The sequence below is a fragment of the Lipotes vexillifer genome, unplaced genomic scaffold, assembly GCF_000442215.2.
Source record: "Lipotes vexillifer unplaced genomic scaffold, Lipotes_vexillifer_v1.1 scaffold342, whole genome shotgun sequence".
Lineage (NCBI taxonomy): Eukaryota > Metazoa > Chordata > Mammalia > Artiodactyla > Lipotidae > Lipotes > Lipotes vexillifer.
Genome location: NW_006786802.1, coordinates 590,228 through 606,698, shown reverse-complemented (window position 1 = coordinate 606,698; position 16,471 = coordinate 590,228). Strand labels below are relative to the sequence as shown.

The 16,471-nt window shown below is 53.3% G+C and overlaps 1 protein-coding gene across 1 annotated transcript in view; it reads left to right on the top strand.

Moving 5' to 3' along the window:
- The first annotated feature begins 2,044 nt into the window (after nucleotides 1-2,044).
- The window catches only part of SLC6A2 (solute carrier family 6 member 2), a 40,304-nt gene continuing 25,877 nt past the window's right edge, over nucleotides 2,045-16,471 (top strand). Inside the window, exons 1-4 of the mRNA XM_007459447.1 lie at nucleotides 2,045-2,072; nucleotides 2,588-2,912; nucleotides 15,011-15,142; nucleotides 15,886-16,123. Coding sequence (XP_007459509.1) covers nucleotides 2,639-2,912; nucleotides 15,011-15,142; nucleotides 15,886-16,123 — 644 coding nt within the window. The 5' untranslated portion in view covers nucleotides 2,045-2,072; nucleotides 2,588-2,638. The remainder of the gene's footprint in view (nucleotides 2,073-2,587; nucleotides 2,913-15,010; nucleotides 15,143-15,885; nucleotides 16,124-16,471) is intronic.

The window sequence follows — 16,471 nt, the reverse complement described above, 5'->3', positions numbered from 1 at the left end:
ATTCCTGCTTTCCTCACAGGCTTATCAAAATGGTCCACGGGTCAGAGGAGATGAACGTCCTTGATGGGTGTGGTTCCAGGCTTTCCTCCTGAAACCTCCTCCTTTCTCTGACCATCAGCCTCCAGAAGGCCAAGGCTGACCCACCACCCCACTATTTTTCCCTTTCTCTTCTCTCTGCATCCTTCACAGAGGACATCTGTCATGCTGGTCACCCTGATGAAAATGCTCTAAACACCTTCATGCACCACTATTAATTCATTCACCTTACATAACTGATGCCCTAGTATGTTCCAGATATTAGGAATATGGTAGTGTATAGGACAGCCAAGATCCCTGCCCTCATGGAGCTCATAAGCCACCAAGAGGAGACATATAATAGATGAACAAATTTTAAAATGTGGATAGTGATGTAATGAAAGAAATAAAACAGGATGATAGGGTGATGTGATAGAGAGTGGGCATACACTTTAAATTTGAGTGGTCAGGAAGGGACCACTGAACTGAGACCTGAACAACTCAGGCAGAGGAAACAGCAAGTGTAAAGGTCCTGAGGTGGGTTTGAGCTTGGAATGTTTAAACAAAAGAAAGGTCAGTGTGCCTGGGCTTATTCAAACTCCTACCTATCCTGCTTAAGAGTTGTCACCTCTGTGAGGCCTTTTTGGATCACCACCCCACCCCTTACTCGCTAATTCAGCTGCACCCAATTTCCACACCCTTGTGGTCACAACTAATTCTGACCACGCTGATTTGTGATCAACTCTTTACACACTGGACTGAGAGCTCCTTGAAGCCAGGGACTATCTCCATAACTCCACCAGCCAGCACGCTTCAGGCATATAGCAGGTGATCAGCATCTACTGATGAATGAATAAATTAACCAATAGGTAAACGAATGAATGAGTATCAGGTCCAAATGGCTCACTTCTTTACTTGTTTAAGCGTCGCCTTCTCAAATTCCCTGGTCACACTGCAACTGCACCCTCCCCCCACACAGCACTCCCTATCCTCTCATAGTACAGATCACCTTCTGATATACTATATAATAATGTGTTTACTTGTTATGTTTCTTGTTTTCCCCTGACTCCCCATGACAGATTGTAAACATCATCATGTCAGGGACTTTTTTTTTTAAGGGATTTTTGACTGAGTTGTCCACTAATGTCTCAAGAGCCTAGAACAGTGCCTGGCACATAAAAGGCATATGTAGGAACATGTGAGCAAAGGGGTGCATGAATGGGTGAATAAATGAATGAATAGCGACTCTAAGCCTCATACAACAGGGGTCAAAACCTCAAATCCCTTGCTAGCCTGCCCATAACAAACAGACGAAGGAGTAAGTGCCCAGTTGTGACCTTTCAATTCGAGCCAGCTAAACAAAACCCACCCAATGGCCTGCAGGCCCTCAGTGTGCCTTCCTAGGCACTGAACAGAACATTCCCATTTTGTTGGTGGAGAAACTCTGGCCGGGTGGTTTAAGTGGCCTGCAGCGGATGACAGAGCTGGTACTGAACCGTCGTTGATCTCCCCAGTCTTTTCCCCGTCCCCGTGACTCAGATACACTTTCTGAGAGTCTCGCTCTCTTCCCGTAGTCAGAGGTCAGAGCCTGGTGCCCCCAGGAGCTGAGTCTGGTGTCCCAGTGCGTGCTGCAACGGGAATGGGCGCCCGGGTCCCGTGAGTCGCCGGGAGCGGGACTCCCGCCGTCCCCCGAGCCCGCGCCGCGCTCCCGCCCCTGCCCATCCCCGGCCGCGCTGTCAGTCTCCATTAGCGCTAACAGGCTCCAGACAGAGCGGGCCCGGCGCTGGGTTAATGCAATCGGCGCGTTACCTGGGGCGCAGGCTACATTACCAGCCCGGCCCCCGCCCGGCGCGGTCAGAACCAGCCAGCCTGCGCCCCGCCGGCCGCCCCGCGCTTTCAGCGCTCCTCAGGCCGCGCCCGAGCGCCACGCGGCGGAGCCCAGCCCCAGCCCGCGCCCCACAGCCTGGCGAGGCGAGGCGAGGCGAGGCGAGGCGAGGCGGGTCCGGATCAGGCAAGGCAGGGCGCACGGCAGCCGGGATCCCGTCGCCGCCGAACACGTGAGTGCGCCCTGCGCGCGGAACCGAGCTAGGTGTGCCGGGGAGGCCCAGGTTGGGATGCGCAGAGGTAGGGTGCCAGCGAGTTTGAAGTGCAGAGGTAATAAGTGTCCGGGGAGACTCCTGGGGCTCTCGGACGTGGCTCAGACCCGAGCCGAGGGTAGGGGGCAGCCAGCTGCACCCGGCCGGGTCACCGCCCTGGGAAACCTCTGCCTGGACGTGTCCAAACTCCGCCGTTTGGGGACAAGAGAGAGCGGGTGAATGAGGGAAGAGCTGCGGGGTGCCTAGCAGGATCCCTAGGGCGGCAGGGGTGGTCTCCACCTCGAAGTGCCGTCCCAGTCGGGCGCCCCACTACCTCTGCTTCCAAATTTTTCCAACAGACGCGCGCCCTTTTCTAGGAACCTTGCGTCCGCTCAGCGCGCGCCGACCACAGCATACCGGCGCTCCCGGGAGGCCTCGGGAGGCGCAGGCAGGGTGGAAGGGCCCAGTGACCGCATCTTTTCCTTTGATTCCAGCAGAGCCTCGGCGTGCTCCCAGTATCGCCGACTCCCCTCTCGCCAGCCGCACCCATGCTTCTGGCGCGGATGAACCCGCAGGTGCAGCCTGAGAACAGCGGGGCGGGCCCGGGGTCAGAGCAGCCCCAGCGGAAGCGCAAAGCTGCCGAACTCTTGGTGGTGAAAGAGCGCAACGGCGTCCAGTGCCTCCTGGCCTCCCGCGACGGCGACGAGCAGCCCCGGGAGACCTGGGGCAAGAAAATCGACTTTCTGCTGTCGGTGGTCGGCTTCGCCGTAGACCTGGCCAACGTGTGGCGCTTCCCCTATCTCTGCTACAAGAACGGCGGAGGTGAGCCCCCTGACGGGCTGGGGGTTTGTACTTGGGAGGCTACCTGAAGTCCACAGCGGTGTCCGGGGCAGGAGCTGGGATACACACGGGAGGAGAAGAGGAGGCAGAAGGGCAAGTCTGGGACGCAGGAAGGCACTGGATAGGCCCACGGAAAAAGGAGTCCCCTGTGGAACGGGGAAATCGAGGCATGACTTTGGACAGTGATAGGCGCATGCGTGGAAGGACCAGGTTGGGTGAGGAACTCTGACCTTTTGATGGTCCGCAGGAAGGGAGGTGGAGAGCTCTTGCCTGGGCGCCAAAAGTGCCCATGGTGACCCCAACTCCAGCGCTCCAGGTTTGGTAAAGGACTTGGGTACCCTGAAGGCACTTGGGAGGCCCTGCTCCCTTGGGGACAGAAACCCTGGAACAGAGACGCATAAAGAGAAGCTAGTGGCAGAGAGAACTCCACTCTCGGGTTGGTGGTCCTTTGGCTGGAGGGACCAGAGCACACAGCCTAGGCGGGATTGCATCAGTGGGCACCAAGAACTGGCCTGGTCCTTGAGACAGGAGGCCTGGGTGATTGGGATGAAGCCTCTACCTCCTGGGGTCCTGGCCACGTTGCAGGGTGGAGTGGGAGGAAGGCCTGGAGGAGACCCCCCAGTCCAGCAACCAGGCTCTCTCCCCCTCCCCCTGCTGGGTGACCGATTACTGTCTGCCCTGGGATGAGAGCCTTGAAATCAACTATAGCCTACTCACGGGGCAGAGTCCTGGGGGAAGCAGCCCAGGGGGCAGGATACTGGGGCCTAAAGCCCTAACTCCTTCCTGAGAGCTTTTGCCCAAACCACCCCAGACCTGCCCCCTTTGCTGGGATGAGCTCAGGGGTACCCTGTAGAGAGCCTGGGAAAAATGACCCAGAGGAAGAAGTCGGCAAAGGGGTGGCCGCCAGCAACCGAAACACTTTTCTATCCACTGGGCCATCTGCCTGGCAGGGGCTCTGGCTCAGGACTCCAGGGGGTCAGAGGGAGGTAGGGTGAGGGTTTGGAGCTGGAGGGAAAGCTCATGACCTTGTTCCATAGGGTCTGGGCCCCTGCTGGTTGCTTCAGTGTGTACTCTGGACACTTGCTTTGGGTGAGGAATGGAAAACAGATGATCCAGAGGTGAAACTTTTCCTCGTTTGACTGCTGCAGCTTCTCAAGAGTTTCTGGTCAGGTTTAAGCATTCTGGCCCTTTGAACTCAAGGAGGGAGGAAATGCAGATTCTCTGTGTTTTTAGCAGACAGGGAGATGAGGAATGAAAGACAGACTAAGAAAACCTAGGACATTCTGTCTAGCATGTCCTCCATGACTGTCCGAGGCTGCGTGTCCCTAGACAGCAGAAGGTTCTATCGTTAATCAGCAATACTTATTGGGTTCCTCTTGGCATGAGCTACAGTGCTAGGCTCTGCAGGGGTCACCTAGATGTATTAACCACCACTGCTGCCTGCCAGGAGCTCTAGTCATCTAAGGGCTTCATTGTCATGCGCTACACATCATTTCCATTGTTATAAGTATCTGTTGAAACTAAAAGCACCCCAGATGGCCAATTGAACACATCAGCTAGATGGATATTCTGGGGCTTTCACTGACACTGTCCGCTCACTTGGCCACGGCCACCAACTGAGAGTGCCTGCTGTATGCAAGGTAGTGTGTACCAGGCGCCCAGGGCACCAAACACAGCACATTTGTCACACGTTCCAATTTTTAGGTGAAGTTGGCCAGAAGCTCCCTCTCCTAGGCTTGGTAGCCCTGCACATCACCCATCCTGAGTTGTTGAGTCATTTGTCTCTTTGTGAGTCTGTCTTCCAAACAGACTGGGGCACACTGAGAGCAGAGACTGTGGCTTTTTCATGCCTGTATTTCTAATGCCCAAGATAAGGGCTAGATCCTGGCAATGTGGTAGAAGGTGCCCGAGAAACTTCTGTTGAATGAAAAAAGTGAATGAAACGGTTCAAGCCCTCAGAGACCTAATGCCTACCCAGGAACAGCAGAACCCCCGACGCCAACGGCAGGAACTAACAAAGTGAGGCAGCCTGTGCTGGTGGGAGGCGGGGTTGGCACCTAGAGATCAGAAGCCCTGGCTTTGGAGTCCTGGGTTCCAGCTTCTAGCCGTGTGACACTGGGCATCTCTCCAAGCCTCTGTTTCCTCATCTGTCAAATGGAAACAATGGTGTTCAACTCAGAGCGTTGTTGTGAGGACTCAATGTGATAATGCTGTGGAGGGCCTGGCATGAAGCACGGCCTTAGTAAAGATAGCTGCCACCTCTTATTCACATCCTTGCGATGACGCGTGAGATGGATGGGAGAGGTGTCATGTGCTCTAAAGGCCTGAGGAGAGGCTGCTTAGGAAACACTCAGAGGAAGTGAGCTGTGTGGTTGGAACTCAGCTCCTCGGGACGGATGGAGCGCGGACAAGCCTGGGGAAGGGAGCAGGTGTACTAGTTGTTCAAGAATGCAGGAGGGATGGTCTCTGAGATTAGGAGTGCAGACTGGCTGAAGGGCAAGCTGGGAGAGATAAGGGTGGAGAGGCAAGTTGGGGCGAGGCTATGGAGACCGTGGCTGGCAGTTTACGGGGTGGGGAAGTTATACGAGTGAATTTCCATTTCTGGCTAGGATGTCTACGGCTGGCACAATGGAGCGGTGCAGTCCCACATCTCAGAGTCTGAGGCAGCTCCTGTTCTTACTCCGCACCCCTCCAGGGGATGCTTGGCTGCCTCCTTCTGGGCTTTGTCTCTGCTGAGACCTCCTGGCTGCTCCTTGTGGATCAATTCTCATCCAGCAATTATAAAGTCAGCCCTAGAGATGGGCAAGCAGGTTGGCAGGTGGATAGCCTGTAATTCTAGAAGCAGCCAAAAGACCCAAGTTCAAATCCCATCTCTGTCACTCTCTCTGAGCTCAAGTTCCCCGCTACAGCTGGAGGTGAGCTTGGATGACCCCCAAGATCCGTCCCTCTCCAATGCCTGGCTCAGCACTGCACCCAAGCCAGGACTCACGCACGCACCCTGTTATTTAACAGGCTGTGTTCTCTTCTGGTGCCAGTGTTAACACGGTAACCTCCAAGTCCAGCTGTTCAAGCTGGCCCAGACTGGAGGATGTTTTGAAATGATAAAGGTGCCAATAGTTTAGGCCCCTGGCTAATATATATATATATATTTTTTTTGCTAATATTTTTTGAATGAATTACTGAAAAAGATCAACCTGTCCGAGCATCTTCCCATAAGCCAGCTGCTGGGATGCACGGGGGCAAGTGGCTTCCTTCCAGCCGGGAAAGCCACTCTTGGAAATTCCAAGGCTTTGTTCAGAACCTTCTCAAACAGGGAGGCGGTGCCAGTGGGGCTCTTTCCAAGGTCCTCCGCTCCTGTGGTCTTGGGCCAGGCCTGTGCTGGTCCCCAGGGAGGAGTGGACAGATCCATCGAGTCCCCGCGTCTGTCTCCTTGCCATGGAAGAGGCCACTCTGAATTATCCTTTGTAAATGAACGCTTCTGTTTGAGATGTGTCCGGCTGACAGCTCTGAGCTGTCAGAGAGATGTCCTTTAAGTTCAGACAGACCTGAGTTTGAATCTGAGCCTGACACTTCCCAGAAGTGTGGCCTCGGACAAGGCACTCGTCCTTTTTGGACCTCAGTTTCCTTGTGCAGAAAAGGAAGGTGACTGCCTCTCCCCATAGGGTGATATGACATTAGATATAGTATAAGCAAAGTACTTACAACAGTGTCTGACACATAGTAGGGGCTCAATAAATGAAGTTGTTGCTGTTATTTTTATTGTTCAATGATTTTTAACTGCTAGACCCAGGCTAGATACAGGAGTAGGGCAGGGTCCTGATTTTGGAGCAGATTTGATTCTCAGAGGAAGTTAGAAGGGATATAAGGCTGGAAAGTGGTCACACTTGGGCCTGGGATTTCTAACAGCCTAACTTTATCCCACTGTTTTTTCCCTACCTGGGAAATGGGGATTAACATTCCTATATGGGGTCCCATGAGATATGTACTTCTGGGTCCCAAATGGGGTTCCCTTCCTTCCTCAAGTGAGCTCAGCGTCTCAGGTACCCACAGACCTTTGGGAATCCCCTTGGCCGAAATATCTGGGGTTCTTGAGGTCAAGCAAGAGGCGGTGACGGGTACAGAAGGCAGGAGTTTGCAAACTCATCGCCCTCACGTTGGGCCTGGCTGCAGGGGGCCATCTACACCCTGAGCTTGCCAAGCCTGAGGCTGATTGTTCAGCTCAGATGTACATGAGCCAGCCAGCTGGTATGGCCCTTCGGCTAACAAGTTTGCAGGAATGAGGCATTCATCAGGGGCTGGAGCTGAGACTGTGATCTGGCATTACCAGCATGATCTGGCCCATTGCTCTGAGCTGGCCAAAAAGATCTAGAGGGACTGTTTTCAACAAAGTGGGATTTCATAGGGATAAATGTTACATCCTGACCTGTGGTCCCAAACCCAACTGCCTAAGTAAGGATTAGGCCACAGCACAAGTGGAGAAAGGCCCCGGGGCTTTCATTAGCTGCATCCTCTATGTGAGTCACTGCCAGGATCCATTTATTTAACAAAAAAACCCCACTTACTAAATGCCTGTCATATGCCAGGAATATAGAGATGAGCAAAAGGCAATCCCTGCCTTTAGGGAGTTCATAGTCTATTACAGATATTCTACAAGTTAATGTCATTTTCAATTCTGTTATTGGAGGTACTATATCCCAAATCAGGGAGGTGAGGTTCCACTCTGTTCTTTGTGAGTAATATTTCCTTCTCTAATATAGTTCTGACCATTCCAAACACCCTGTAATTTGTTCCTCTTAAAGAGACCAGGATGGAAGAGATGGGAAACCAGAATCTTCGAAGAGCTTCATTAGTAAGAATCAAGTCAGATACTGCAAAGTTGACACGGAGGGAGAATTGTCACAGGAGGAGGGGTAGCCTCAACTCCAATTTCCCTGAATTTCACCCCCACGGACCTCCTTAGAGGGGCGGGGTTTAATCTACCGGAGGAGCAAGCATATTTCCTCATTGGAACTGTCCTCTCAGTGCTAGGGTCCAGAGATCAGCTGGAAGAAGCCAAAGTGAAGATGAGGGAGCAACCCCTTGTGGGACCAGAAAAGGCGGTCCTCGTCACTTGGTAGATCATTCTGTAGAATCCCCTCTTGGAATAGCAGGGGCTTATGTAGAGGCGTGTATAGATGCTGCTGGCTAGTGTCAGTAGAGTGCAGGGGATGGAGTGAAGAGGTGCAAGACTCCACTTGGGCTGACGTCCCGGGAACTCTGAGGCCAGTGGGCAGAGCCCCACAGTGGTCGCTGAGGGTCCTAAGGAGGTCGGTCTTGGGGTAGAGAAGACACAAGTTGACACCACATGGCTCAGCTACCCTACCCGCGGCAGAGAGTCTGTGTTGACAAACTTGAATGACCTGGGCGTGATTTGTTATAGGAACAGGCATGGTTCCTTACAGAACTGGCAAAGACTCAGAGGGGGACCCTACGCCTGGCACCCAAAGGGCACAAAGGATTGCTTTGGAAAAGTCTGATTTGTTTTGTTCTGGAGGACAGGATGAAGGCAGTACGTGGAGGCTGCAGGGAGAGGGATTTAGAAGAAGGGAGGAAGCAGAGCTGGCCAGACGGAGAGGTTGGGCTGCCAGGGTCAGCAAAGCCTCAGCTGACCATGGTGTCCTCTGAAGCTGGGATGGCCCTTCAGACTGGTCCTGAGTTGGGGTGAGGGGGCCAGGACTGTATGCCCCAGGGTCCATCAGTCATTGGATGCCAGCTGCCCTGGGAAGGGAATGTGGCCTTGGGTGAGGCAGCTGGCTTCAGCCGAGGCAATTCCCAAAGGGCTGAGCAGTCCCAGCTGCAGGGGAACAGGTCCTTCATTCTTGAAGGAGCATCTGGGCAGTAGCGCCGGAGCCCTTTTTGCTCGTGGGGCTGGCTGTGGCCTCAGGGAATCCTTGGATCTACTCCTCGTGGTCAGCAATCTTGTATGGACACGAGGAGCAGTAGCCAGCCTCACTTGGGATGGGGGCATGAGTTGCCCAAGTGACTTGCCTCAAAATCCTTCTGTGCTTGGAGCTTGCATGCTGGGCTCTGCAGAGGACCCAGCCACCGTCAACCTCACGGGCGATCCCTAGCTTGTGGTTTCCAGTCTACAAAGGCGCATCCCAGCTGCTCTTACGTGTGACGGCAGGACATGCTTCCCATTTACAGAGCACCTCAGTGCCAGGGACTTCACCTCCGTTATCTCTAATGATCACAGCAAACCAGTGATGCAGGTATTATCCCCCCTTACAAAGGGGGAACCAAAGCTCAGAGAAGTCACAGTGGCTCAAGGTCACAAAGCCATAAATAGCATGGTTGGGGGCCAGGATGGCCTCAGATCAAGGCAAGGGGGTAAAAGAGGAAAACTCCATTTTTGTACACATTCTGCAGTCTTTTGACACCAAATATGTGGGGTTTTTCTTAACACCAACCCATCCTCCAACTTTGGGGTGGGCGTCCTACCGTTCAGTTCTGACACCACCTGGAGTTAGTGCAGACCCCACAGTTTAGGGCTCAGTCTCACAAGAATTCTCTGACTTCACATGCCAGTCACAAGGGTCAAAATGTCACCTGTGCTTCTGACCAACCGGCCATAGTCAGGGGTTCCCATGACCCCCTGTGCAGGTTTGATAATTTGCTATAACAGCTCACAGAACTCAGAGAAACATTTGCCAGTTTGTTATAAAGGCTATTATGAAGGGTACAGGTAAACAGCCAGGTGAAAAAGTACACAGGGGTGAGGTATGGAAGGGTTCTGAGTGCAGGAGCGTCTGAGCCCGTGGAGATGGGGTGCGCCACCCTCCCAGTATGTGCATGTGCTCACCAGTGCATCAGTCCGGAAGCTTTCCAAACCCCCTACGTTCGGGATATGTGTGAAGGCTCCTCACAAAGGCATGATCGATATTAACTCAATCTCTAGCCCCTCTTCCTTCCCTGGAGGGTGGGTGTGGGGCTGAAAGTCCTAAGCCTCTAATCATGGCTTGATCTTTCTGGGGACCAGCCCCCATCTAGAAGCCCACCAAGAGTGGCTTCATTAGAACAAAAGACACTCCTATCACCCAGAAAATTCCCAGGGATTTAGGAGCTCTGCGTAAGATGCTCCTGTCACCCCCATCACTCAGGCAGTTACAAGGGTTTTAGGAGTTCTGTGTCAGGAGTCCAGAGAAGAGACAGGGGGTCTGACCTGGGCCCTGTGCCCTGCTCTGCCCTCCTCTCTGCCTCCCCCAGGCCAGGGCTGAGAGGGCCTGCCCACCCAGAGCACTGATTCTAACCCCCATCAAACTCCAGGTACCTGGACTCCGGAATTCCCTGCCCAAACACTCCAACATCCACCCACCCCAGTCTACAAGGTCCTCTTACCTGGACCCTGCTTCCCCAGCCTGGACTGTGTTACAGGCCTGCACAGCCCCAGGCCCAAGAGGAAGCCAGAGGCCCCCTGTCTGCAGAGGCTGTGGACAGAGCTTAGACATGTGGGCACAAGAGTCTACACGTACGTGCAAAAGGCCTCACACACTGCTGGTTGGAGCTGAGGTGGGGATGAAGCCGGGTGTGGGCTCCCCCAAGGCCTCCACACTCCAGTGCAAAGCTCCAAGAACTGGGGATTCCAGATTTGAACTTTTTAATAGAACCATGCTGAGTTGTCAGGGTAGGATGATAGAGCAGGTTTGGTTTAACAGCTGGGGCCTGAGCTGTCACCTTTAAATATGTGGATATCGCAGGGTGAGTCTCCACCGGTGCGCTTGTCCCCATTTCTGCAAGTCGGGTGGGCCTGCTGCGTGCAGCCCTGTCTCTACTGAAATCTCACCTTCTTTTGCACCCTGATGTCTATACCCTTGGGGTACCTGTGAAGCGGGGACAAATCTGGCTACCGTAGGCATTGACCAAGTTTTTCTTGGAATTCTGGTGAAAGCCACGGGCAGTGACAACCCATAGCTGAGCTACAGGCACCAGGAGAACAGTTCTGTGGGTTTTCACTTCTTAATATATCAGGATGTGGCCAGTTTGAGGAATCCTACCCTCCACCAACTGGAAGCTGGTCCAGTGAGGTCTCAAGGAACCCTCCTGTCCCTCCTGCAGCCCCTCCCTGTTCACAGTCTCTCCACCCCCACACCAGGCCTGGCCCGCACCTCCTCTTGCTGAGCCACCTCCCACAGGCATCCCGTCCCCTGCCCTGGGGTCCTCCTCACCCACCAGGGGTCTGCTCCAGCACTTCCCACTCTGAACTGAGTGACCACTGGCTTCCCTTTTCTGAGGACTTGACATTTGCACAGAGGAGTCCAGAGCCCCTCTCTGACCAGTAGTGTTCCTCTCTAATGGTGGGGCGGCATCAGGCAGTGTGTGCCAGACAGATGCTTTTCTTACTGAATTCATCCAAAGGCCACGGGTCGGAGTCCCTTTCGCAGTTGACAGTCTTTTCTTCCTGTGTTCGTGTGAGTGTGTTGACGTGCAGAATCTGTGTGTACCTTTGCATGAAGATGTACAGGTGTGCATCTGTGTACGTGTGTGGATGTTGGAGACCCCTAGGAGCTGAGACCCTCGGGAGGTCTGCCCCTGTCAGCCCAGCCAGAGCATTCCAGAGCCAGGATTCTGGGCCTGTAGCTCCTCAGGTTCTCAGCTCTCTGGCCCTGCATGAGGCTGGATGAAGCTGACACTGCCACGCATGGAGATGAGGCAGGGCCATGGGAATGTGGCAGTTATGGGCCTTGCAGAGCAGTACCTTCTAGGAAGTTTGCAACCAGCCTCGGTGTCCCAGGAGCTGCTGCAGGGCTGTTTCTAGGAGAAGCATCCTTAGCTGACCTCAGGCACCCCTGAAACCTCTTTCTGACTCTTCAGCTCTGTCCTGGCTTCCTCCAGATCTTTCTGCAAGGGGGCTTAGGCCATCTCCCTGGTCGATGTCCTCTTTTAGAATAAGACACTGGCCACTGGGCAGCTTTCTGGTTTTCATTCATACTCAGCCGTTCCAACATTCTTGAACGCTCCCCATCTGTTACCACCTGAAGCTTTGGCTGGCCCGCATCAAACGCACTTGGAAGAGTCTTGGGCTTGTGCAGACCCATAATCTTTCCTCCTCTCCTTCCACTGGAACTCTCAGCCAGCACAAGAGGAGATGAATCTCAAACTGGGCAATTTACCTACCTGTTGGCAGTGCCACCCAGAGGGTTGGAGTTGAGAAAACTGGCCAATGTGAGATCCCTGGTGAATTGGCTGACGTTGCTTTTTCCTCTGGTTGTAGAAAAGAACATCTAGTTGACAGCGGCAAACCACGGTGCCAAGATCTGAGCCATGACTCCTGGCTTTTTCCTTTCCTGTTGTCCCTTGGGCCACTGACTTCAGTCTTCAGGCCTGTTAAATACTCTAATACATCTATTTCCCTTACTCTCTGGCTCCAGGCCCCCAAGGGCAGTGACAGGTGGCCACAAGGCAGAGTGGGGCTCCAACAGATCCAGATGTGGAGCCAAGCAAGCATACTTACTAGTTTGGACAAGCATCTTGACCTTTCTAAGCCTCAGTTTCCTCATCTTTTACATGGGATTGGTGGTAATTCTCAGGGATGGTTTTAAGGGAATAATTATGCAAAAACTTAGTGTGTGGCTTGGCATATAACGGAGCTCAATAAATGGTACTTGTCACTTTCACCAGCTCCACCGTCACCACCACCACCCCGACCTCCATCAGCATCACCGGCATTGCTATCAGCAGCGTGAACAGACGTGGGTTCCAGTGCCAGACTAGCCCTCTCTGTGTGGGGAAAGAGAAGGGTGGAGATTGAGAGTAGAAATGAGGAGGGGAAGAGAGAGGTTGGCATGTGGCTGTTTCAAAGAAGTCCAGCCTGGAGCAGGGGCTGGAGGCTTGGACCAGCCCATGACCAGCAGACCAGCTGGCTCAGCTGGCCCCAGAGTCCCAGTTTCAGATCACCCTCCACCAAGCCTCTATGCAGACTCATGTCCTCCATCGAGGCTGGGATATTCTGGAATCAACAGAATATTTTGGGAATGGCTCTGGAGCTCTGGAGCCAGGCAGACCTGGGCCCAAATCTCAGATCTATCACTGACCATTTGGGTGAATTTAGACAAGTCACCAAGCCTCAGTTTCCTCCTCTGAAAAATGGGTATAGCAGTTGCCACCTGAGATGGTTTCTGGGTAGCGTAAATGGGATCACAGATGTCCAGTGCCCAGTGCCCTGCTTGATACATAGGAGGTACTCATATTCCGGTGGTTTCTTCCCTACTGCCCACCCTGCTGGTCCGTCTCCTGCTTCAGAAGGAATGGGTCTCAGAGCACTGCGGCCAAAACTTCATGCTTTGTCCCTAAGAGCCCTGGGCTTCCTGAGGAGAAGCCCTGGGAGGAAAGTGGAGACTGCCAGTCTGAGTAGCTGGGGGAGTTTGACCCTGGGTGCATGCGACTTTGCCACAATTCTCTGTTAGCCTGGTGCCCCGGTTTCCACATCTGTAAAATGGAGGTAGTAATACTTTCAGTGTTGTTGTGAAGATGAAATGAGGTATTGCATGGAACACAGTGCCAGGAACACAGTAGGGAATATTATATTCCTAATATTATCATCGTTACGCATTTCCCTGTTTCTGCACTTTCCTAGTGTGGGCGGGTCAGAGAGTGTTTGGTTTCCAAGGTTACGACATCTTAGCCAAAGGCCAATGGCGGGAGGAGTGTGGATCTGGCCTGGCCACCTCCGGTTGCACCAGGCCAAGGAGCAGCCTAGGCTGACGTGGCAAGTACCCCTGTGAGTCACCTCACGGCGTCAGAGCCCATTAAGCTCACCCCAGGCTACCAGGCGTACCGAGAACTGTCTCTGGAACTCAGACGTGTCTAATTCTACCAGGAATTTTCCCAGGGATTTGCTGCTGCCCATTGCCAAGGGCTCCCTGTAGCTTCGGCAGTGTTCTGGGTGGGCATCTTCCCTGGTCAGAGACTTGAGCCTCTGGCCTCTTTGCTCCAGTGTTTGTTTACCTTCAGCCAGCAGTAACAGTGAGCTTGATGGTTGGAAGACATGAATGCGAATCCTGCTTCTGTCACTTAGCAACAGTGCAAACAAAACCAATTTGACTCCGTTCTCTGTCTTCAGTTTCCCCTGGGGGGAAATAATGACCCTCTCTGATTATTTCTGTGAGCTGATGTGAGACTAAGGACAATCCAGTGAGGTCATGTTTAGGAAAACCCGAGGTGACCTTAAACTGATATAGACATGAGCAAAATGAAAACTCAGTCATATGTAACTCTGGGCACTGTCTCTCCCTCTCTGGCCTCAATTGCCTTACCTATAAAAGGAAGGGTTTGGGGTAATTGGCATTCCCCAGAGTTGTGATTCATGAAAGAAAGGGTTCTGTGTTGAAATTAATTTGGTAAAGACTGCACCTGATCTTCTTCTTAGCCCGTCACAGCTTGTGCTTGTGTATCAAAGGCTAGGAGAATCCTGCAAGAAACAAGCCTATTTAGCTTTTTCTTTTAATTATTTTTTTAAATTGACTTTTGGCTGCTTTGGTTCTTTTGTTGCTGTGCATGGCTTTCTCTAGCTGTGGCAGGCAGGGGCTACCCTTCGTTGCGGTGCGCGGGCTTCTCATTGCGGTGGCTTCTCTTGTGGAGCACGGGCTCCAGGTGCACGGACTTCAGTAGTTGTGGCTTGCAGGCTCTAGAGCACAGGCTCAGTAGCTGTGGCTCATGGGCTCAGTTGCTCCGCGGCATGTGGGATCTTCCCAGACCAGGGCTCGAACCCATGTCCCCTGCATTGGCAGGCAGATTCTTAACCACTGCGCCACCGGGGAAGCCCAAGACTATTTAGCTTTGATGAACACAGATTTTACTAGTTTGAGCACAGAACCTCATTATTATGATTATGATTACGACTACTGCTACAGCTATTATTATGTTATGGCTATTTGTATTAATTGCTCTGATTTACCTACCACAAGACATCCCTTGAGAAGTGGCCGGGTGACATGAATGAGGACCCTCACAGCTCTGGCTGACATGGGTCCACACACTCTGAGGGGCAGGCCCAAGGCTGGGCAGGGATCTAGGGGCTCACACTCTGCTTCTGTGTCTTCCAGGTGCCTTTCTGATCCCGTACACCCTGTTCCTCATCATCGCTGGCATGCCCCTGTTCTACATGGAGCTGGCTCTGGGCCAGTACAACAGGGAAGGGGCAGCCACCGTGTGGAAGATCTGCCCGTTTTTCAAAGGTAAAGAAGGAATCTGGGGGAGTCAAAGGTTGTTCTAAAAGACTTCTGTGTGCCCCTGGAGAATCTGCTCCAAAGGTGGGATCTGCGGTAGACCAACTCTCTCGAGAGTTACAGTTATTGGCAAGGTCAAACGCGTCCACCATTCAAAGTTACATGGAACACATTGGGGGTGTCAGGAACAGCTTTAGCCTAGAAAGTCTGGAAATCTGGGTTCCAGTCCAGGCTGTACAGCTGAGTAACCGGAAGGAGTCTGTTTTCCTGAATGGGAAAAACTCGTAGAAGGGTCAGAGGTACCCAGAACACATACCACTACTCTCCCCTCTTGCTCCCACGGCAGACATGAGAAATGGATCACGTGCCTTTCCACCGTGGGCAAGGGGCTTCATTCCGCTGGGGGCGAATGTTATCATGCCTCAGTGTTATCCTGCCCAAGGGGTCGGGGCGGGGGGGAGCTGGGAGACTTATGCTCCAACACCTGACCCGGCTGCTCCCTGGGGCCTTAAACATCCTGGCACTTTCACCTTGCCTGATGATGAGTGGACAGAAGGGGCTCCAGGGGCAAGAGAGAGAGCCCTCAGGCAAAGGAATGGGGGGTGGGGCCCTAGGGGATTTAGGGCTCCGACAATCTGTTACCGAGAAAAAGAGAGGTGTGGGAGGTCGGGTGGTGCAATGGTTGGAGCCAGCTCCCCAGGAGAGGTGGTTCTGGGGAAGCCCCTGCCTGACCCCCTCTGCCCCCCACCCAGGAGTTGGCTACGCTGTGATCCTCATTGCGCTCTACGTTGGCTTCTACTACAATGTCATCATTGCCTGGTCACTCTACTACCTCTTCTCCTCCTTCACCCTTCACCTGCCCTGGACTGACTGCGGCCATGCCTGGAACAGCCCCAACTGCACCGACCCCAAGCTCCTCAACAGCTCCGTGCTGGGCAACCATACCACGTACTCCAAGTACAAGTTCACGCCGGCGGCAGAGTTTTATGAGTAAGTCATCAACCCCTTGTCCTGTTCACACGGGCGCATCGAGACCTGTGCTGGGCAGGACCTGAGCCAAACGCTAAGGAAAACCACAGGAGGGGAGGGGGCCACGTCAGTCACTGTAATGTGTACTCAGCAGCCACCACAGGCCTGATCCTGGCTAGAAGCCAAGGATACAGCCGTGGACAAAGCTTGAGGAGCTTGTGTTCTGGCGCAGAATGGGGGTGGGGAGACAACACACTAGCAAAAAGGTAAGGAAGCAAGAACGCTGTACAGCGTGAACATGCCCTTCAGGAAATCAAACACATTTTAGGGAGTATAAGTGCTCTTAAGGAACTAAAACCAGTGCTACAC